Raw genomic sequence first — 25,258 nt, forward strand, 5'->3', positions numbered from 1 at the left:
GCTAACTTGACTCTGGCCCCAAAGCCTGAGCTGGTTGATAAGTTGGGAAGATTGCTTCCGTTGAAGGTAACTAGATTTTTTTTCGATCCCTATTAGACGCAATCAGACACATGATTGAGTCTTTGAAACATTCAATTCGATAAGGTTATTCGGAAACCCTCTCGAGGTAACCGCCGATTCTCTGTTTCAAAGCCCTCCGAACTGTTGGAGTTTGTGTATCTCTTGGGGGCTTGTCAAAGAAAAAGTTTAAAAAAAATCATCTGCGTAACAATGACTTGGTGCACACGACAAAAGGTCTTTGATGTTCAACAAAAACAAAGTTTGAGACAGATCTGATCCCTGTGGGATGCCAGCATTTATTTAATGTGAGGAAGTCGTGAAACCATCAGCAATCGTCTTGATCAACCTTTTCCTGGAAAAGTCAGCAATCCAAGTACACAAGGATGCGGGAAGTCCGTAAGAAGGCAGTTTGTTGACGAGTCCTCGGTTATGTCCAACTTCGTAATGTTTAAGGCACCACCCCCAAACATGCGTCATATATGCAAGAAGATCACCGCACTAGCAGTTCTGCTGAAATCCGTATTGATGGTTGTTAATAATTTTGTTTTTCTTGAGGTATGCAAGTAGTTTGTTGTTGATTACACATTCCATCACCATGGATAGAACAGATATGATCATCATGGTGGGGTAGTTGGCCGGGTTGGAGTTTTGGAATAGGATGAGAGCCACACTTAAGGGACATTTTAAAAAGCTTAAATTAGGTGACAATGCAAAAAAAATATTATGAGCGAATACAATATTGGATTGAATCATCGATACATATTTGTATGGCTTTCTTCAAAGAATTGAGTTCCTATATGGACATAACTATTTATTCATATTCATGTTGCGTGTGTATGGGCGTAAACAAATAATTCATCTTAATATTTTAAATCATAACTTGCAAAAAGTGTTTTTTAATAAAATAATTAAATTATCGTCATCTATAAACGCGTAGATTATAACGTATGTTACATTTAGGTAGGCGACACATTACGCTATATGCAACATGGCTTAGCCTATTTCAGCATATCACTTGCCACACTACCAATGGGAATGTATGGCGAGCGATATGCTGAAATAGGCCAAGCCACCTAAATATAGCGCGCATATAGCATGGTCTGTCACAGGCTTTATCTATATGACTTCTGGCAGTACGCAGATGATATATGTGCTAACCAATTTATCAGAAATCAAAATATATATCTACTTATTTAATACTTACAGCCTTACTAATAAAAAATTCCTTCACAACTGTTAAACGGTGTTTTTGTTAATCATTGTACAAAGACTACAATTTCTATTTCTAATTATTACTAATAAAAATTTCTAACTGGCTTCGTAAGATCTGGCAACGTAGCCCTTTAGCAGACCTCAGCCTGATGCGCATGTGTGAGTCTGTGAGGGAAAATGACAGCTTTGATATGTGATTTCTAATGCGTGATTAACATGTTTTCTTTAATAATTTCTATTCTAATGACCAATTTATTATAATATTAGTAGGTATGATTCAATATGTTTACTATTATTTATGTTTCATCAGTTTTAATCCATTAATATTGTCATATTGTGAACGTAGTTTCGTATTACAGGGAAAGAGAGGTTATTTCATATATATAATTTATTAATTGATTTTTACCGCATGTATTTAATAAAACTTCTGTGAAAGTAATGTTTTATGATAACATAAATGCCTTATGCAATTGTATGTTATTACAAATTTAAAAAACTACGTTTATATTGTGCCAAAATGGTTTTTTGGTTATCCTCTGGGAATTATTATTATAATTTTTAATGGCATGAACCATTGATGTATTATTTAACTCAATGGCATGAACAGGATTAAAAGTAAAGTGACAATTTTCTTGCAAATTCTTTAAATAATAGGACTGTGTATGTATTTTGAATTCTGTGAAATTTATCACGTTTTGATCAAAAATGTTTGTGATAAGTATTTTTTTCATGTTTGAAATTAAAATATTGCACTTTTTAAGTGTGAAAGTATGTTTCAAATTCAAAAATCTAAATGATAATTTTATCTAGTTTCTAAAATGGTATTTGTTTTTACGACATCTTCAAAATGAAGAAAAATATAGAACATTTAAAATACCTTGGAAAAATTCCGAAATTCAATGAGAAATTATTATTATTTCTTCATATGAAGCGGTTACTTTGTGATGTGACATTATAATTTAAAATTAAACAATAACTTTGTAAACTGCCCTGATGAAGCTACGGTTGTAGCGAAATCCGGTCGGCATTAAGTATTTACCTATAAGTGATGTTTACAAAGTTATTGTTTAATTTTAAATTATTATTATTTCAAGTTTATACAACAGATAAACAATTTCCTGCAGCAGAAAGCAATGTATATGTCTTTTCATGAACTATTTTATGCCAGTTTCTATTTTACATTTCAATTAGTAAGGTTTTCACATACATGGTCGTTTATCATAAGTATTGTACAGGTATGCAACAGAAATAAAATTTATTTTTTACTTGTTTATCAACCAGAGAAATTGATGTTATGAAATTATATAAATTATTTCCAGGGCAGTTACAATATTTTCTTTATTCTGGAATAAAACTTGTATTCTGTTAATGTTTAACAAATTGCATTCTGTTTTTAACACTGCAGCAAGAATTCAGTTCAAGTTCTGCTGGATGTTATTTAAGCTACTTAACGAAATGGGTCCGCCTTATTCTGGAAAATGCCAATTCACGATAGTCAACCCCTTAGGTCATCAGCTATCGGAAGGTTGAAGGAACCACATCACACACCAGATACTAAGTTCGCTGTCAGGACTAAAGCCTGGAACGTACTGCCACATGATTTAAGTATGATCACAGATTAGACAGAATTCAGAAGATAAAGTCAAAAACCTTTCACCATCATATTCTGCGACAATTTAAATAAATAAATGCTAAAAAAATTGAAAACAGCTAATAATTTGGAAGGTTTTTAAGGTCATTGCATAATTCTCCAGTCTTTTAAAATAAATATCAACTTTACTTTGTCTGATCCTCTTTATTTAAGGCGTCAACTATTTGCTGACAAATTAGTTCTTAAATTTTAAAATTCTAAATGTCATCAGGTTATCTCCAGCGTCTCGTTGTTCATTGACTCAACCCATTCATCTACAATCAGAGCTTCAACTAAACCTCTTCCTGCCATCTGTAAAATTTTTAAGTCTGTCTCAGAGCTGCAAATCATCCAAAATGATCTACTTCCCTTATACAAATTAAAATATAGTCAGGTCATCCTATCCCCAACAATTTTAGAAGGGATCGGAATCCTTAAAAGTCATTCCAATCTCCCGGCCCGAACTGTCAACAATAGGTTCAATGACATTATTTCATCTAAATGGCCCAACTCTTCTCTTTTATTTACTGATGGATCCAAATCTCCCGGATCTCCTAACTGTGGTATAATTATTAACATTTACCACATTAATTCTAATGACAGAATATTTCATTCAATTTTCAATATTTTCAGCCGAGTGCATTGCAATAATAGAATCTCTCAAACATGTAATCAAAAATAATTTTGGACATTCCCTCGTTCTCTCTCAGTTCCCTCCAAAAACTTAAATCCAGTCCCCTTCTTCATCCTGATGATCACTTTGTATGCCTTATTCGAGAGATGATAGCCTCCATTCAAAGCTCTGGAAAAACTGTAACTCTGATTTGGATTCCTGGACATGTTGGTGTCATGGTATATTGCGGATGCCTTGGCAAAACAAGGATCGTCCAACCCCGTTGTTACCCTCGTAAACCATATTCCCTTATGTGACTTTTTTTTTTTCCATCATCAATGATAGATCCCGCAATGTTTGGGCAGAGTATTGGCACATTGTTAGTCAATCCAAGGGAGCCTGCTATGTCTCAATACAAAAGGACTATCCCATCAAAACTGTGGTTTCAACAATTCCCACCACATTTTTCCAAAAAAGAAATTTCTTCACTTATTCGAATGAGGATCGGACATTGTTCCGTTCCTTCTCACCTTTTTAAAATTCACGTCCTTGACTCCCCAAATTGTACATTCTGTGGTCTAGAAGTGGGAACTTTAGATCACATATTTTTTGGTTGTTCCTCTCTTCTATCAAGCCTTATCTAAAATTGCCTCCCCTCCATTCGACATCTCATCTCTTCTAAGTCTGAACTCGACTCCAATTTACATTATAATTTTGAAATTTGCCTATTTAAATAAAATTAATATTTAAATTCACCTTTCATTTCTCCATAATTTTAAATGACGCCCAAGAACACCATTGAAGGGTGAAAGCCACAAATAATAGGAAAAAAAACTTTACTTTGCCAATAAACTTCTAATAATAAGTAATAGTAATAATCAATGGTAATGGAAGGGTAGAATAGCAAATGTAAAATCAATGTTTTTTTTCTATAGTGTCCTCTGCATGTAAAGTCGTAAACTTTTTAATAGAAGTGTGTTTATCTGAAGTGACCTTCCAGGTAAGTAAGTTCTTTTCTGTATCTGTTTGTAAATAATAAGATTAGATAGGAACTCATAATAAATTGTACAGTGACTTGATACAGCGAGTTGATTTTTCACAAATATTTTATTATAATTGAATTTGGTGGATGTTTCTGGTTACTAGTTCACATGCAGAAGTAAGAAGAGGGAAATGAATGATTTATAAAGAAAAAAGCAAACTTAAAGAAAAGAAGTAATTTTTTAATAATACATATTATATTTAATACAAGTAATGTAAAGAAAACAAAAAATAGGCATAATAGATTTTAGGCCCTATACCAAAGGGTCACACGAATATGAATACGGCGCATCAAAAAGAGATAATGAATTGTTGAAGCGCCGTATCAATTGTGAAGCTTGCTCGTAAACATCGTAAATCTCTAGTTTAAGCCGCAGTTGTAAGTCGTATTATAGCGGTATTGTGTAAATGCCCACTCGTAAAAATAAGTGTATTTATCATTAGTTAAAAGTCTTAGTTATAAACCACTCGGCATTAACCTTAGTTATAAGTCTCTAGCTATAAAACTTATTTATAAGCCACTAGTTTCAAGTCTCTAGCTATGAAACTTAGTTATAAGCCACTAGTTTTAAGTCTCTAGCTATGAAACTTATTTATAAGCCACTAGTTTCAAGTCTCTAGCTATGAAACTTAGTTACATATAAGTCTAAGTGAAACGAATAAAGTTGTTAAGCGCCCTTGAGGTGATTTTCTCACGAAAACGGCGCTATACAAATAATTCAATCATTATTATTATTAATGACTCATAGCCACTGCCTAACTACCATTCCTGTTGCATGCATAATATATTATTTCTATTGAAGAGTGTGCCCAAAGCTTTCTATTATACTTTTGTGACACAACTTAGCTCAGTTTAATATCAATAATATAACCAGATGACAACTTGTTTGGAAGACGGACAGTGTAGTTCTGGGTCGATCATGATCGGCGCGATCACAAACCACTAATGATCGATCGGTACACTTCTTCAAAAAAGATTCAATCGATGAGCTTTCAGTCAGCACCGGAGCTGGGCGTGGGGAGCGACCATAGATGTTACATAAATTTTGTAGACCGGGGTCTCTAATCTCGTTACAGAGAAACAACAATGGGAGATATAAGAAATTTGAAATAGGCTGTCATTGCAGTTCTTTGTTTAAACGTACCCGATCACTTTGCCAGTGGTTCGTGATTGACCCAGGTCTTGTAAAATGATAGATCAACCCCACACTCGGATGCTGCGTAGTTTAAAAACTGGTCATCATTTTAAACCGCCATTTTCATAGCAATCTTTGGATGAGGGTTGTAATCGTTGATGATGAAATGTTCAAACTTGAAGGCTGTGATGTCATCCTTGGGGGCGTCATCGCTGAAGGTAAGCGTGGGAAAATCTCTAGGTTCACGTTTCAACTGTTCTTTTAGTGCATCAATGTGGTTCAAGTAGACGTGCGCATCTCCCAGTGTGTGAATAAATTCTCCGACCTGGAAGAAATTTAAATAATGATTTTTTTGAAGATACCGCACATAATAAATTTTGAATTACGGGATGATGTGACAGGGGCAATAGGTGCTATCAAGCAGTGAATCAGAGAATCTAAAGCACGGTTTTATAAGGTGGATAGGGAAAAGGACTATGTGTAAATTGTGCAAACTTGTAAAAGTCAGATTATGGTTGTGACTTCTCTACCAAGCTGAAGGGCGATGAACAATTTAACAGGTGGGTGATCGATCCGCAAGGTTTTTAAATGTAGATACAAAAAAACTTTGGCTATTGTTATAATACCAATGTATATTGAATTATGTTAATTTGTATGTTGAATTGCGTTTGCAGTTATTTGATAAGTCTTTGAACGTTATTTACACATCGCCTTTTAAGCATTATTTTTCTTTTTGTATATAATTACTCCCCCCATAAACATGAGCTCCTGGAGCTCACCTTGTGGAGTAGTAGAATAATTAGGAATTATGAAAAAAAAAATTAACTCTATTATGTACAACTTTTCTATTCTAATTAAAATTACGCCTTATTTAGTAAAAATACAGAGACACCATTACCACATTTGGTGAGATTGACTTCTGTTGAACCCCAAGATCGTGTCAGCGTTCAACGCCTTTGGATGAACCTGAGCGCTGCGTCAGCAATCTTGTCGTCACCCAGCGATCCTGTTGCATCGGCATATTGTTGAACATTGGCTCGGCGTGCGCTCTGATAATTTTTTTACCACAAAGTAAAGAGAAGAGTGTTACCTTATTGTACGTATTAGGCCCTTCTACCACAAGTATCCGATACTCATGTTGTGTACTCACACTGCATATAAGCTGCACCGCACAATCCATACAAGTCGCTACTGAAATCACGAGACCCGCATCGCCACCCATTGTTGAATTCTCGGAATTTAAAAACAAGAATGCTTTCATAACCTCACTTAAAACCAAACAGTTGCTTTAGCTATCATTCTTTGTTTTGTTCCTAGCATTGAATAATACCGCCTGTAGACGAGAGACTTTAGTTGTGGCGACAGTTGGAAACTATTCCAAAATTCATACAAATTAATAAAGGTCTCTGTCGGCGTTGTTCGTGTGCAAACCTCCATAAATCTTAATGGATTTTTATGCCCGCAACTTAAGGTCCTTATCTGCGGGCTGCCTCAAAAGTCACGATGATGTGAATGGGAACAACCTCGCACGGCTGATCGCGGGAGACTAGCGCCGCCAACTAGTTACACAATATATTGGGAATGTGTGCCTGTATACGAACCTCTGCACAGATGTATGGAGGTAATTGCAAAGATACTTGAATCGGCGAGTATCAGATACTTATGGAAAAGGCCTTATAATTTTTGATCAATATTATTGACGTAAGATAAAGAAAATATTTCACGTCAAATTTATGAAACAAAACCAACCCGCAGAACTCGCGCCGCTAGAGCGCAGCGTACTGCTATCAGAATTTATTGAAAATGTCAGAAGTTGTAAGTATTGTATATCTATTCTAGGGTATTTGTATTTGGTAATATATACTTTTAAACCCGTGACCCGTGCGATCATATGAGTCAGTACGGAGTAGGAGGCGATATTGAAAGGTACGCCTAGCCCCATGTCAGCGCTGCGCTGGTATAGCTGGCAGGACAGACGTCCGTCCGCCACGTAGAACTGCACCAGGCAGTGGCATGGGGGCAGCGCCATCAGTGGCATGGCCCCCGCATCCCAGGAGCACAGCACCATGCGGCGGTCTTCAGGGTTTGTTCTAAAACAAGAAAAATTATCATGTATTTATAGGAAATTTGGTATTATTATTAAAAATAATAATTTCGGTGGTGTGCCTGTGTGGTTCTATGATATTTCATCAAAATGCAATTAAACACACCTTTAAAAAGTGATATAGAGTCATTAAAAGTATGTTAAATAGTTACCTATTTTTTGTTTCATCACTTTTCATGACTTTATATCACTTTTTGTAAGTGTGTTGAACTGTCATTTTGATGAGATACCCGGTCATTCCTCTGTGTAACTCCAGTTTAATGACCCTAGAACTGCGATTTACTTTGATTTTCAAAATTTGAACTGATTGTGTGAACAATTCAGAGAAGCGATAAAGCATCAAAGTTATGTTATTAATTAATAATTACATATATGAAATTTTCATTTCTTTTGTTAATTTTTTGACAGATGGCGTAATTTTGTTCATTCGAAAGGAAACTTCTGATTGTCTTTTGAAAGGCTATTATCCTGAGACAAATATTTTCAGCTTCACAAATCCTGTAATTGTAATATTCCGTTGTCATATAAGGGTTTTGAACAAGGTGTGTGGATTCTTTTAATGTATTTTTATCTATGGCTTCGGTGTGTGGCACTTCTGTCAAGAATTTGCCATTGTGAATTGGCCATATTGTCAACACTGAATTATTTTGGTTCGCAGCAGTTGTCAAACCTGCAAATTGCAGGCTTGCAGTTGGCACATTTTATAAAAGTTAAGTTATTTTACAAAAAAGGTAAAATATGTCCAACAACGTCCATTACACTGAACTCTGAATAAAATTGTAAGCTTCACCAGCTGCACCGAAAGGCTAAAGATAGAAAACTCGGCTAAGTTATCTGATATGTAACCATTATTGGTTGCTTCGATTACCGATTAGTAAAGAGGGACTTTATCTTATATCTTTATCCCAAGCATAGTGCTTCTGAGCAAGATGGTTAAATACCCCCTGAACATCAGTTGAGTGATCCATTTCTAAATGTACACTACTGCTTCCAGCATCGAGGGCTTCTCACTCGGAATGACGAAAATCCGTGAAATGTGTTGAAACTTAGTGCCAAATGAAGTACAGTGAAACCTCTATCTATCGTTCCTCGAATAATCGTTTTCCCGGATGTATCATTTATTTCTTCTAGTCCGAAATCATTTCATACAAAAATAGATTGCATCGATCGTTTCTATGTCCACCATTTTCCCGCATTCATCGTAGGAATTACGTCGCGTATTAAATATATTTTGTCTATGTTTAAACGGCGCCAGACGGCACTCGTTACGATGCGCGAAACTTTTGAGAGAGAAAGAGAAAGAATAACAGTTTGTCACCGCCATCAGTCGCTAGTTGTTGTCAGTTGTCGCTAGATACCGAACTTAGTGGAGTGTTTGCAGTTATCCTTTTTGAGCTTTTAAACTATCCTCGAAATGAGCCGTTTGATGAAAAAAGTACGTTCTCTTACGTACGAAAAAAACCCCGCTGAAAAACGCGTCGATATAGCCAAGCGTTTAGAAATCGCGGCATCCACGTTAAATTCCATTTTCTTGAAAAAAAACGAAATTCGGGAGCAAATTCAAAAGTGCGGAAAATCTTCTAAAACTAGAAAAACCAGTAAAGAATCAAAGTTTAGCGAACTGGAGAAAATTCTTATCTCTTGGTACCAAATTTGACAAATTTTAACAATTTTGTTACTTTCGACGACAATATTCTAACTTTTGGGATAGAAACTATCGAAAGCTTGTGTGACGCAAGATTGACAGAGACAACAGAAGAGGTCGATATTGATGAAGAGGAGCCGCTGCCTGTACCTTCATTTTCAGAAGCATGCACCCTCTTTGAAAGATTGAAAACTTTCTACTACGCACACTCAATAACTGATGCCGAAAAAAATATCATTTGCAAACCTGAAAATATACTGTTGACTTGCGGAAATAAAACAGTAAAAAAAACAAATGTCGATGAAGATTATGTATTTACAATGCAATAAATTTAAAAAAAAAATGGTTCTGTTTAGCTTTGTATTTTTTTTAAATAAATACATTTATTTACATCTAAAACTTATTTTCTTATTATAATTTTAATCTACCAACGGTTATGCAGATTGGGAGGACGGTAACTTTACTGGATCGTATCTCCTTGTGTTTTGTCCTCTTAATCCCGCATTCATTGTTTTCCCGCATTCATCGTTTATTTCGATAGGTCCCTTTAAAACCAATAGATAGAGGTTTCACTGTATTTATTTAACCCGTAAGTGTCAAACGCCCCATTTTTAAAACGGTTAGTAATTTCCGATTAAAACAATATCACATGCTTTTGTTTTTTTTATGACTAATAATTTATTTATTATGATTCCTTGCAACACTAATAGTTATTTTTTACGCGCGAGACGCCATTTTGTTTTTCATTATTCACGTCAAAAGTGTCATAGTGGTCCTTGTAGCAATGTCGCGGAGAAAAGAGTAAGTAAATGTAATTTATTTCCATAGATTTGCTGCAAATTCGCCATTATGTCATTGTATATATAATATTATGTATACTATAAAATAATAATATAAATAGTTTAATTAGACTATATCCCGATATCAATCTAGACAGTTTTGTTGTGCACCCCATTTTAGGGGCGGTGAGCGCGGCAGTGTACACATTTTAGAAGTGTTTCTTTCAATATAAACTTTTGATATTCCACAGTTGTACACAAAGATTATCAAATATTGTTAAAAATAATATCATAACAGCATACTATAATTGTCCCTAAATTGTTTTTTCAGCTTGATGGTGGCCGATATATGCGATATACCGGAGCAGGATGACGACATCATAGAAGGGACGATACACACTTGTCCGCCGAGTAACCATTTGCTCAGTGATGAGGACAGTGATGAAGAAGACGCCCTTGTAGGTGATTTGAATCGGTTGTCTGGCAATCAACTTAGAGCGGAAGCACAACTGGAAATAACCAGGAAAAGCGGAGGTGGAACAGGCTGTTATTAGTGACGAGAGTGACAGCGATGGCGACATACCTCTGTCGGAGAATACATCGACATCAAACAATCTGCCGCCGAGAAGTAGAAATATAAGAATGGAAAGAGATTGGAAAAAACAGGACCTACCAGAGTACAGTAGACAAGAATGGACACAACCAAATTTCTTGAAAACTAACAAATCACCAGTGGAGTGGTTTGAATTATTTTATGATGAAGAAGTCATAAATATGTTTGTTGAACTCAAAAAAATATGCAGTCTTTGTTGGCAACAATAATTTTGATGTGACAAAAGAGGAACTGCGCCTGGTTATAGGCATATTTTTGTTGAGTAGTTATTGTGTTTATGCCAGAAATAGAATGTATTGGGATACTGGCTCAGATACTTACCACCCTGGTGTTGCTGAATCAATTTCCAGATCCCGATTTGAGCAAATCATGCGCTTCATTCATGTTTGTGACAATGCTGCTTTAGATGCTGAGGACAAGTTCACAAAGGTCAGGCCATTGTGGAAGATACTGAATGAAAAGTGGATGGCATATTCTCCACAATTTCCGGAAGTGAGTGTCGACGAATCAATGATTCCTTATTATGGACACCACACCACCAAACAACATATACATGGCAAACCAATACGGTTTGGGTTCAAGAGTTGGTGCATGGCTTCACGGCTTGGTTACCTTATACAAGCTGAACCTTACCAAGGCGCGAGTACAGGAAACACTAATCCCGAGTTAGGCGTTGGAGGTTCTGTGGTAACTAACCTTATTGCAAAGTTACCGGCAGGACAAAAAGTCCATGTTATATGGACAATTTTTTTATGTCTCTCCGACTGCTTACCCACCTCAAAGAAGCAGGCAATCAAGCTACAGGTACCATTCGTATGAATCGTGTGGAAAGGCGCCTCTGAAAGATACTGCACAAATGAAAAAGCAAGCACGTGGCAGTTACTATCAACTGACTGATCAAATATCAGGTATCTCCTTGGTCAAATACAACGAAAACAATGTGGTAACTGTAGCATCCACCTGCGAAGGAGTCAGCCCGTTGGGCTCGGCTCAGCAATGGTCTAGCAGTGAAAAGAGAAGAGTTGCAATCCAACAGCCGTCGTGCTTTCTACAATATAACAAGTATATGGGCGGAGTGGATCGACTTGACCAAAACATCGGTTGCTATAGGATAAGTATCAATCGCAAAAAATGGTACTGGTAACTTTTGATATGCCCTTTGAATGCATCCATGAACAATGCATACCAGCTCTACAAATTGTCTCCAGCCGGTCAGGCAAAAGGATATTTAGATTACCTGGCATTTATACGAGAAGTTACCCGAACTTACCTTGGTCGATATTCATCAGTACGTTCTATCGGTAGACCACTGAAGCAAACGACAAAAAGACGAAGAGTCCCAGATGGAGTCAGGCTGGATGGTGTAGGGCATTTGATAGTATCAAGTCTTACACAAATTCGTTGTGCCGAGTGCCACAAAAATACGACTAAGAAGTGCAGGAAGTGTGATGTTGGTTGTCACACAAACTGTTTTGTCAATTTTCATACTTAGAGTTTATAGAATGTTGTGCTTAGTTGTAAGATTTTGTCATTATTCGGGGTGGCCACAAAAAACGGATTTCAAAATTCCCTGATAATTCCAGGTTTTCCAGGGCAGTTTCTATATTTTTCCCTGATATGTTTTATTTGGTATAAGGACATATCGTTCAAAATTTTATTTTTGAAACACGATTTTCATCTACGCCAGAAAATTAGAACAGATACATAAATAAAGGGAATTCCGTCATCTAAAGCATTTATTATTTCCTTGCACCACAATGATCTATTCAAAACAAAATACACTTATTACAAATTTATGATATTTCGCCTGAAGACAATTTGTGTACAAATGAAAAGACCAGACAAAAATAGACAAATAAACAAAAGTAAGTACAGTAGAACCCCGAAAATTCGAAAAAACGCGTAATTCGAAATTTTCGCCAAAAAAATTTCCGCAGAAAAATTTTTTCATACAAAATTTTTTTTAATTCGAAATTCGTTAATTCGTAATTCGAAATTTATTTTTGTCCGCGCACGAAAATTTGTTCGTGAAATTCGAAAAAATTTGAATTTTGCGAAAATAAATCATAATATTTCGTAAATCTGAATCTAAAAGTCAGCCGTGGCGGTAAAACGTCGAAAAATGTATTTTTACGTGGTTATACATCGTCCTAATTAGTATTATTATTTTGTAAATCTGAATCGATTTACACTGGAATGTTGTATTTTTTCAAATTTATTTCGAATATCCGAGTTTGAAGGGCCGAGAAAATACGTTTTACGCGGATATATGTCGTAGTTTTACGAGTTTACACCAAATATCTATATTTAAAGGGTCGGCCGCGACGAAACTCGGCCGCGAAATTTCGATTTACGCGTAAATGTATCGTATATTTACGAATTTATTTCGAATATTTGAATTTAAATGGCCCGCTGCTACGGAAATCGGCCGCGAAATCTCGATTTACGCGTAAATATATCGTATTTTTACGAATTTATTTCGAATATCTGAATTTTAAAGGGCCCGCCGCGACGGAAATCGGACGCGAAATTTCAATTTACGCGGAAATATATCGCATTTTTATTAACTTTACTTCGAATATCCGAGTTAAAAAATATGGCGCGACGGAAATCGGCCGAAAAATTTCGATTCACGCCGAAATATGACATATTTTTACGAATTTACTTCAAATATCTGAACTTAAAAGACCGGCCGCGACGAAAAACTGCCGATAAAATTCGATTTACGCGGAAATATTTCATATTTTTACGAATTTACATCAAATATCTTAATTTAAAGGGTCGGCCGCGACGGAAATCAGCCGCGCATTCTCGATTTGAATGGAATTATATCGTATTTTTGCGAATTTTTTTCGAATCTGAATTTTTAGAGCCGGCCGCGACGGAATACGGCCACGAATTCTCGTTTAACGCGGAAATATATCGTATTTTTACGAATTTAAATTCAGATATTTGAAATAATGGGCCGGCTGCGACGGAAAATTACCGCGAAATCTCGATTTACGCGGAAATATATCGTATTTTTACGAATATCTCAATTTAAAGGGTAGGCCGCGACCGAAATCGGCAGCGAAATCTCGATTTACGCGTAAAAATATAGCATTTTTACGAATTTATTGCGAATATCTGAATTTAAAGGGCCCGCCGCTACGGTAATCGGCCGCGAAAATAAAGAAATAATTGGTATTAATACGAATTTACAACTAAAATACCACCCGGATTTGAAGAGGCGGCCGAGAAAATCGATTTTCGGCGTATTTTTTTTTTTTTCATAAAAATTCGAATTACGTGGGAATTCGTTAATTCGAAATTTGATTTTTGATGTCCCGTGGATTTCGAATTAACGAGGTTCTACTGTATTGACACTTTGTAAAAATGTTGATAATGATCTTTAAATTTTATTACAACCGTACTGGGTGTCCGACCCTTTTGACACTTTGTTGTAACTTTGCTAGCTTTTTCTTTACAGATTTCGCACCTACATAGTATAAGGGAAAAACCAAGGCGGGTGGTTTACGACATGATTGTGTTGCAAGGGCTATTTACGAAAATAATAATAAAAAAATACCTACTTATCTAGTTTGTCTTTGTCGGCATATCTTTTGTTACACACGCCGCAAGTAAAAGTAATAAAACACAAATCGTAAATAACGAATTTCGTTTTATTTTTGGAATTCCCTGATATTTATGAATATTTTAAAGTTACATTTCCCTGATAATTCCCGGTTCGGTAAAATTTCCTGATAATTCCCGGTTTTCCAGGTCTGTGGCCACCCTGCTATTATACTTTTTGATACATTCATTTTATACTATAATCCCCTTTTTATTCTCAACTTCCTAACATTTTTTTATGCTCGGTAATGCGCCCAGCGCCCCATTTTTGGGGCGGTCGATTTCTCCATAAAAAAAATAAAATTATAACAAAAAATTGTATACTACATCATTATTAAAGTCTAATTGAATACTAAAATGGACATATAATAAGAAAAAAAAAATAAAAAAATAAAGTTGAGCACGAACGGGTTAATTGTTGATATAACAATTAAATAACATTAATATACAGTTTATCTTATATGTAAACATAAACTGTACATTGAAGTTGTGAATGTGACTTTCATTGTGTCAAATGCCTACATTAATTACAATAAAAACCCGTAGAGTCAAAACAATAGTCCATTCTTTGGTAATAAATATCAAGTCTGGGAATGGTATACGAAAGATAGTTTTAACCGTTTTAGATAGTAGCTGATTTCTATTAAATCACACCATTTTGTCTATCATATTCCCGAAATGGACTTCTCATTTGGTCATATATTAGACAACTGTAAATGCCACGCTGTGGTGTAGATTATTATTTAGATAAAATTTATTTTGTTTTTTTTTTTTTCAATTTTATACACATTGTTATCACCTAATACCACGATAACAGTGATTTATCACGGGTTTGAGTTAGTTAGTATTTAAAAATATCTTAGTGTGATAAAATAAATTCCCTGGAAACTACGGAAATATTGCTGTGAGATTAAAGGAAGTGCACCCAGCTTTTTAAATCTAATCACTAAACGTAGATAAACCGTTTCAAGCGATAATTATGGATTGCTGTCTCTCTACACAGTGGAGAACATTTGAGTCGTGTAATTTCTATACCCTCTATATCAACTTTCATTGATTTGGAGAAAACCGCAAAAAAACTGTCACATCTCTAACGTACATAAGTAATTGCATTAAAAAATTTTATATAATGAATTGGAGTAACAATATTTCGAAAAGCATTTATTTTTCTATATATGTCTAGCAATAATTAAGTAATTTCGATAAATAAAATGGATAAAGCGGATTTTGATACTCACTTCGTGATATAGAGGCTTTTGAAAGTCAACTGAGCCGACATGGCGGGTTTATAAACACACGCGTTGATCATTTTGGCACACGAGCGTGGCGTCAGAGCGGCGGCCATATTGTATTTTGGCAAAATAACTGCTTGTGATTGGTTGAATCCGATATAGCGCGTTTTGATAGTAACTTTCTGTATGATATAGCGGATTTGGTTTCTCACTCGCAGTTTTAACATGGTTTTTGGTCGTGATAAGGAGGGTTTTGAAACTCAATTTTAGGCTCCTCTTGTTGCTCGCAAAAATGTGAACAAGATGTCATACTCAGATCATTTTGTCAAAAAATCGGATATAGCGGGTATAGAAATTATAGGATTCATTTGTGGAGGGTAAATCCCGAGGGGTGTGATGATGATGAAATAATAATACCTGAGGGTGTTGATGATATTCATCAGTTGGTCCACACCTTGTCCGGTGTAGTCAGTATCCATGTCCTGGTATTTGGCTCCAAAGTGCCGCCACTGGAAGCCATATACCGGGCCCAAGTCACCTGAAACATTGTATTAATTTGAACACGTCGACAAGTTTATTTATTTGACAACCGAAAAAAATTGTAGTATTAACAAGTTACAGATGGAAAAAATGAAGATTTTATTTACGTTCCAGGCATCCATTTTTATCAAAATTAGATAATGTATTAAAGAACTGTATGAGAGATAAGCTCAGAATCACTTACGCTAAATATCAATTTAGAAACCAATTTTTTTGGATGGCAACTTCGTGATGGCTCTAAAAGTAAGGTAATGCCTTCGTTTTGTTATCAATGATTTAACTTATTTTTTTCAAGCGTTTAATTTAGGAAATATTTTGTTGTGATATTGTGGTGCACAAAATTAAAGTAAATAAAATGAGTTTGAAGCGCCCGTCTGCAGTATCCAAAGATACCGGGTGCGAAGCTAAGAGTATGGTGGTTCCGTGGTGTGAAGCGACGCGATGTTTATTCCATTTAAATTTGCAATTCTATTTAGCAGTGATCTTTTATGTTGTTTCATTCTTCAAATGTACCAATATATTAATATTATGATACTTGACTTCTTCCAATTCACCTATACTTCATATAGTCGCCGTTTAGCCAGAAGTCACCAAACCAGAACACAATTTTTTGAGATACTGCATATTCGAAAGCTAAAATTTAAAGTTTATGTAATAGAAATTTCAAAGTATTATCCTACCTGCATAAATAAAAGAAAAAATGAAAAGCATTCAAATAAGATTATTTCTCTACCATTTTGACTTTTGCCTGATGCGGACGATATATTCTCTTCTCTTTCTTCGCCCATCCACTCAACAAGTCCGAGCCATCTGGCGTCTCTCTGTGTTTTAGCAAAAGAATAGAGTTATTACCTTCTTTTCTCTCTGTGAATCCGATTTTATCCAGGAACTCCCTGCAGCTGTTTCCATCCCAAATGTGAATATTCTTTTCCTTCAGAATGTTGGCATTGGTGCTTCCGCTGATAATCCACAGCAGCTCCTCGATGACGGCTCGTACAAATACCCTCTTGGTGGTCAGCAGTGGGAGGATGCCATTCGTCAGGGTCCATCGGCTCTGAGCACCGAACGTGGACACAGTACCTACTCCGGTGCGATCATCCCTCTTGGTTCCTGAAAAAAGGAAATTAATTGTATTGACGGATGTCTTATTAGCTTTGTCCAGACTTCGAGATGCGTGCAACGCATAGGCTAGGCAAGTGCGAATAAGTATCGAGCAATAGTTGAACGCTAATGGAAATTTCCGAATATATTATTATAATCACAAATGGTTTCATACACTTTACGGGTTATTTTTTGTTAGTGTCTGGATGAAACTATTAGATCTAATCATATATGTATCTTATTAGATCAATTGATGGCTTAAAGTTAAGATTTCGTATAAATAAACCATTATTTCGAGATAAACAAAACAAAAAAATTTAATCTCTCGGAAAAACTGATTCAAAAGTGCATTCATTTCATATCAGCGTATATTGGATAATAATTTTTACATTTTCATACAACAAAAATACAGGAATGTGTATTTTTGTTGCTTTGTGGTAATTAAGTTTTGTTTAAATAACTTGTAAATAGCAGAGTAAAGAAATTTGACCCTTTCTGCCTCACAACATAATCCATTGGGGATGTCAGAGTCTCACTGTCTATACGGATGGGAGCAGTTAAGACTCTTGTACCGTATTCACTTGAAAAAAAAGTGTGATTATTTATTTATGTTAGGTAAAGAATAATTTATGTCAGTTTTTTTGTGTCATAACCAGAGATGTGCAAAATGGGTACCCAAAACCATTTGAAATGCAAAATGGAAATGGGTCAAAACTTTTCCATTTGAAAATGCAAAATGGTTTTTAGAAAAGCATTTCAGATGTAAAATACCTATTTTCAAAATGCAAAATTGTTTCTCAGGTCAAACAATTAAAATAATTATAGAACTTTTAAACAATTTTGTCATTTAATAATGGACATCAATGTAGAACAAACATATTATTACATGATGGTAAATCCAAAAACACCATGACTACTGATTATGAAACCACAAAAAATTTGTACGGTACTAATGTTGCCAACGTAAAAACATAGAAACTGCTATTTAACATTTAATATTACAGCGTCGTGGCCCCATGTTCAGTATTTTTTGTAATGGTATCACTCAATTGCCAGGGCTCCTACCAGGGAGCAACTTGACAAATGTAAATTATCTCTCATAGCGAGGTTGAGGACCAACTGATATTTGGGGCTTATGAAAAAAAGATGAGTGGAGATAGTAGAAAGAATGTTGCAAAAAAGCATTTAAAATGGAAAGTGCATTGAGAAAAGCATTTAAAATGCAAAATACCCATTTTGCATTTCCATTTGAAATGGATTTATTTGAAATAAAGCACATCTCTGGTCATAACATATACTTATTATCATTATTTCAGAATTCCAATGAAAGAAAAATGGATTGACGCAATGGGGAGAAAGGGAAATGGTTTCCTACTTGCCATAGTATCATTTTCTCGTCTCACTTTGGCCAAAGTGATTTTAAACCAGTAACAAAAATTCGCCGACTTATATTGCATAGGCTGTTCGTACATTCAAACTACCACTTATGTATAATTCTGTTAAAGTAAGTTTTTTTTTTTTTTAGATTCTCACGGCCAAAAGCATTTTTGTTGTTTGTTTTTGGGGTGTTATGCCGTGTTGCGCTAACTCCTTCTTTAGCCGACGTTTCGGACAGCGTTGCAGTGTCCATCATCAGGGCAGATCCGGTAGATCCACACATCTTCGGATCTACCGGATCTGCCCTGATGATGGACACTGCAACGCTGTCCGAAACGTCGGCTAAAGAAGGAGTTAGCGCAACACGGCATAACACCCCAAAAACAAACAACAAAAATTCTGTTATAGTATTTTATAAATAATACTTTTAGAATTTTAGGTGAGATGAGAAGAATAAATATTTATTCTCTACGGTTGCACAAGTTTCTGCTGTTTTAAATAATATATTTTTTTGTTATTTACAGCTCTCAAGTGAACCCACTATCTCTACTTTGCTCACTACAGATGCACAGCAAACACCAACAATTGAAGATTGGGAAAAAAGTTGCAGTTATTGATTGAATTTTTTTTCAAATGGATATCAAAAATTACACGTAAAACGATTTCAAGCAACCAAAAGGCCATATCAGAAGAAATTTAAATCAATGGCAGATGTTATAAATGCATTAAAAAAATAAATCTGACAAATACAGTCAACAATAGTTGTTAGAGGGCTCCGAGGCTAACATCAGGATGTACCGTTAAAACTAAATATAGTGCCGGAAAATATAAAAGCCACCAATTCCTTGTCTACATATTTTAGCAAATGAATACACCAGTTATTATTAAAACATACATTTTTTTGTCAAGATATTATTTCTGATAAATTCAGTTTTCAATTATTATTTTTTATTTATTCGATTGTAAACCACTGTAATGTAGGAAATATTTTTTTGCAACCATTGTTTAAAACTATAACCCTTATGTACAAAATTGTAAATATTTCAATTTGTCCAATGACTTTTTATCAAATGAAAGTTAAACTTGAATAATTCAATTGAAATGTCGATTTTTATTGATTTGTGTCTTGCAATCTCTACCCGTCTTCATTTGAAAGTATTGCTAATGATGAACGCTGTCGGAACGTGCAGGCACGGGAATCTGTTCTAGTGTTAGTGTCAATGTAATTGGCATGTTTCATGTGTAGGTTTGTAAAGGGGTGTACACTTTAGCGTAAACGAAGGCGTGTAATAGTAGTGGTTAACAAAATCGGCAACATAAGGTTCCACATTGAAAATACTTCTTATCTTCTTACAGCATATCTTCTTGTATTATAATATCTTTAGTTCAGCTAGTATACAATAAAAAATTTCATTGCAATGTTATTAACAGATTTAGAAAGTGTTAAATTTAGATAAATATGTGAAGAAGAATAATTAATAAAGGAAGTGTGTAAAAGAAGGAGAAACAGACTACATTTTTAGACACGAGGTTAAAAGACAATGATTAGATAATATCAGAATGCATAAAGAAACATATCAGAATGCATACAGAAATTAGCAATGCATAGAGAATAACAAGCATTGAAATATGTAAGTAAATATCCTTGGAACAGCGTGAGTTAGAGATGCCATACAGGTAAAATTGGCTTCTCCTTGGTAGAGTTCTTAGTTCATAAATCATTTTTTGTGTAAAAGTGGAGATACAAAGTGATATTTATCTCTAAATCTAATGATTCACTATAATGATAACTTGCATACCATTTATTATTGTTTCTGTGAAAAATCACCTCAAGGGCGCTGTATAATTTTATTACGAATTCATAATCTCTTTCTAATTTTATTATTTACAAACAGATTCAGAAAAACGTACTTATTATTTACAAATAGATACAGAAAAACATAATTATCTGGCTGATCACTTCAGATAAACACACTTTGATTAAAAAGTTTGTGACTTTACACGCAGATGACACTATAGGTCTCTTTTTGGGAACATGATCTAAGTCTCTTATAAAAGTAACTGTGGAACTATTTCTAAATGTTTATCAACGTTGCTATGTAATACTGTTAAAATGCCCCACATACATATTAGCTGTAGCCACTGATTAGATAGTTGTGGCAGTAAAATTTATTTAATGGCCAACTAGTTGTAATGTATAAGTTAGTTCAAAGTTATAAGTATGAAAAGTTATTTTGGCGTGGCCTATTTAAATAATATTCCGTGCTCTGTCTCACTTCCACCCAAGCACATGTTCGAGAGGAGAGGAAGATTATAGCTTCCGTCGACACTATTTCATTGCAACCATTTCTAAATGTTTATCAACGTCGCTACACTCAGTTTGAAAATGCCTATTATCAAATAATGTATTACTATTAAAATGTTTATCAACATATTTGTTTTGGCAATAAATCTTACCGCCACAACTATCTAATCAGTGGCCACAACAAATATGTAGATATATCAACTAGTTATAATGTATAAGTTGTTTCAAAGTTACATTTATGAAAATATTAATAAATATTCCGTGCTCCCTCACTCCCACGTGTTAGATGTCTCCAGCATATATGACCGAGCATGAATCTAATGATTCATTTTGTCTCTTATAATATAATTATCTATGTCTCTTACAAATGTATGGCTATTTATGAACATTATTAAATAATACAATAAACTAACTACATACTTGTTGTAGCAATAAAATTTATTGCCACAACGCCCACAACAATAATGCAGGTTGGTCAGCAAGTTATAATCAAATACCCTATGTAGGGTAAATGTATGCTTATTTATGCACATTATTAAATAATACAATACTATTAAAATGGACCAACTACGTGCTTGTTGTAGCAGTAAAATTTATTACCACAACGCCCACAACAATAATGTAGATTAGTCTACCAGTTTTGATCAAATACCCTATATAGTATTGTATGTTAGATTAATAAGTTATATTTATTAAAAGTTGAGGTATTTAGTAGCAACATCAGACAAAATAAAAAATATATATTTAGTAGTTATTCGAACAGTTGAGTCTTAAAATTAGGACACGAAATAAATATGGTCTTTGGACCTAAAAATAACTTCTTGCATTATCACATAATTTAACGATATTTTCTGGTAAAAAGCCACCAATTTATAATAATAATTTCAGAATTGCAATAAGTTTACAATACTTTTGGACAAACATTACACAAATTTTAGTATTTATTTAACCAACCTATCACCTTAAAATCACACGTTTTTTAACCATAATGTTGATGATAGCGTACGTAGTTGAACTAGTATAAAACCTACAAATAAATATTATTTAAAACGTTAAATAAAATCAACCTTTATTAATGATGTGTTGTATGGTTTCTAAGTATTGAAATTCTTCATGTTTTGTATCCTTGGCATTATTTTTCGATTCACCATTCGTGTCAGAAGATGAGAGAACACCGTTCATCATTTTACACAAAAAACTTGTTTGTAAAACTTATTATTTTGGTACTAAATCTTTACTTATGTTTTAAAACTTTTCTTACTCAACTAATACACTAGAAAATTTAACTATCTGAAACGTGAACTAAAAATTACCGTAAATAAATAAACCACTCCACAAAATTACAAAGACGTCAAAAATTTTGCGGGAAATAAGCGTTACACTGTGCCCAACATAAATATACCACTCTCGTGCCCACTGTTTATCAATATAATTATAGATAAACCACTCTCAATATGATTACATATAAATTTGTGCTTGTTGTGGTGAGTTTTGTCGGTAAATAATGTTGGTGAATTTATTCAAAAGTTGTGGCTTACATTTACAACGGTTTACAAGGTTTACAAATGGTTTACTTTACAATAATTGAGAAAGGTTGCCAACGTTGTAAAACAAAAAATAAAATATCATAGATGAAATAATATTCATATATTTTTTGCAATAACTCGGAGGCCTCGAGGAAAAAATTCCCTGAGGGCCTACGTCATCTTCGGAGATGCTGTGTAAAGGGTCTTTTTAGTGAAAGGAAGGAGATTAAGTTCTGGGAAGGGAAACGGTATAAGAGGAATCTGGCAGTCAATGTCTCCAAGAGTGACGGACGTATAAATTTATCCTTCCAACTGCAGTGTAAGGCGATGGGTCCAGGGGGTCCAAACTGGAGAGGTCAAAACGTCTCCCATGTACAAAAAATCTCGACCAGTCTCTCCCAATCTCTCGGTGGGCAAACGCACCCGTCTCCAAGACCTAGACAAATCTCATCACATGAACCCGAGCACCCCTGCAAAGTCACCAAACTTAATAAACCACATGGGGCGACCTATGGCAGGGGTGCTGGTTATCTCGGCGGTACCCATACCGTATTCCCAAATTGAAAATCTTGGGAGTTCGGCATACTCCATAGATATATAACCAAACCTAACCTTACCGCGCTTTATTTATACGACACAAGAGAAAAAAATCTGTTTTCAAAAGGCAGTTTGACTTAAGTCCACCAAAATTAAACAACACTCCGAGCGTATTTATCCAACATCCACACGTTGGCCAAAAGGAGCCCTCATTTTTAAACCGGCCGTTATGTTACATTTCATATTAATTTATCCAACATCCAAGCGATAATATCTTAGCCTATGTGTGAAATTCAAACTCTACTTTACTGGCGTATTACTCTAAAGCGGCCGCTACACTACTCGCTTCGACGCTTCGACGAAGTCCTCGACGAAGTTAGCCGAAGTTCGAAGTGCGTGCCCACACACTCGTGCAACTTCGCGAGTAACTCAGTCCAACCAGTCAGTGATTGGTTTATTTATGCCGTGACGCTTCGAGTCCTTTGACTCGGGCGCATTTACCGACAACGATCGGAAGTCGGGCGAAGCGAAGCGAAGTTGCCCGAAGCGAAGCGAAGTTCGTGCCCACACTACCGTATTCGGTCAACTTCGATCAACTTCGCGAGTAGTGTAGCTGGGCTATAATAGACCAAACAGCCAATAGCAGCACAGCGAGAGGACCACGTGATTGCTTTTATTTCAAACATTTGTTCGTTAGCGCCACAAAAGTGAATATCTTCACTTGTGATTTTGCTATTTACAAAGTTATTTTAGTGGTTTTCCGGGAGATTTCAATATACACAGTGCCTAAAGATGTACGCTCTAGAAAACGATACAAATTTACATGGAAAATGCAACAGGTAAATAATATTTCATTCTTTTATCAGCAAATTGTATCAAGTTATCGTCTGTTACAGCTCCATACAAGGTAGTCATAATAGCATTGTGTATTTCGAATGTTTTATATATAACATTTTATAACACATGTCAAGTTCTACATTATGGTAAAACATCGTACTAAAAATTGAAATAACAAAATGTCGTTGCTGTTTCAATGGCGCAGTCAATTGATTAATTGATTGAAATGTGAATTACAGCAAAAGTCGGGGAAGGCCCGACGAAGACATGGCACGACCAACTGAATCAGATTGTATGACCGGGCATGAATCTAATGATTAATTTTGTCTCTTACTATAAATAATATATTGAAATATTTAATTATCAATTCATTAATTGCAATAAATGACAAACAGTGAGGCATGTTACTGAGAGTAGGACGAAATTAAACTGATCACATTGGAAATAAGATCCCTGAGGCATATGTACTGTAAAATGATTTACGAAGACTTCCAAAAGGAATGCATTGCTGACGAAAGTATAGTGAAAAAGATAAGGAAAGGGGTGCTTGGATAGTTGTCATGAGAATGTATGACGTGAAAGTGAACACTGTTGAATTTGTTGAAAGAAGGTTCACACTACTTTGTCAATAAGCTTTCAAGTGTCAAGTTGATCAACTAAAATTGTAACGTCTGAACCCCTATTTTAGCGACCTTTTAAGTCAGTAGATTTTTACCACAGAGTGAAGATATTCTGCTCACTCAATCTTGGAGTTGTGTAAATATTATATAACTAGCTGACGTATATCCATCTTTAGGACATGATATATTGACATCACGGACTTTTCGTAGACCTTTTTAAGATATAAAATTCCTTAAATGATTACTGTGGGTTATCTTTAGGAGAAAGACATATACCGCCGCGGACTTTTTTGTAGGATTTTTCAAGATATACAATTCCGTAGTAAACTATTTTGAGGTATCTCATAAGGTTAAGCCAGCGTTAGTGATGTAAGCGCTTGAAATTTTTTTTTACGAATTGATTACAAAACATTAACACTTACTTACTTTCTATAAATCAAAATACGCATGGATTATATTTATATAAACCTTTCGGAAGAATTTCTCAAAATGATAGTGAAAATTCTATCAAAATCCGTTACGTTGTTTAGAAGAACTAAGCGTACAAACAGACAGACGCGAATTGCGATTTTATTTTATACTATTTAGAGATATACATCTTTTAAGCAGTGACATCTATCGGCCTTTTATTATGTAAGGAGAAACGGGTTGATACGAACAATCAGTTCACTTAACAGTCGGCGGCGTCGCTAGTGTAGATTTCTGCTGAGTCATATCTAAATAGAATAAAATAAAGTC

General features: G+C 35.0%; 1 protein-coding gene across 1 annotated transcript; it reads right to left on the minus strand.

Moving 5' to 3' along the window:
• Positions 1–5,683: 5,683 nt before the first annotated feature.
• Ts (Thymidylate synthase) lies at positions 5,684–22,578 on the minus strand. The gene is made up of 5 exons (XM_089632194.1): positions 22,068–22,578; positions 17,070–17,327; positions 16,095–16,215; positions 7,557–7,782; positions 5,684–6,017 (listed from the first exon to the last, which is right to left on the minus strand). The coding sequence occupies exons 1-5, from the start codon at positions 22,183–22,185 to the stop codon at positions 5,802–5,804; spliced, it is 939 nt and encodes a 312-aa protein (XP_089488320.1). The 5' UTR covers positions 22,186–22,578; the 3' UTR covers positions 5,684–5,801.
• Between the last annotated feature and the right edge of the window lie 2,680 nt (positions 22,579–25,258).

The sequence above is a fragment of the Hesperophylax consimilis genome, chromosome 5 (genome assembly GCF_061612785.1).
Source record: "Hesperophylax consimilis isolate HC1 chromosome 5, BYU_Hcon_1.0, whole genome shotgun sequence".
NCBI classification, from domain to species: Eukaryota; Metazoa; Arthropoda; class Insecta; order Trichoptera; family Limnephilidae; genus Hesperophylax; species Hesperophylax consimilis.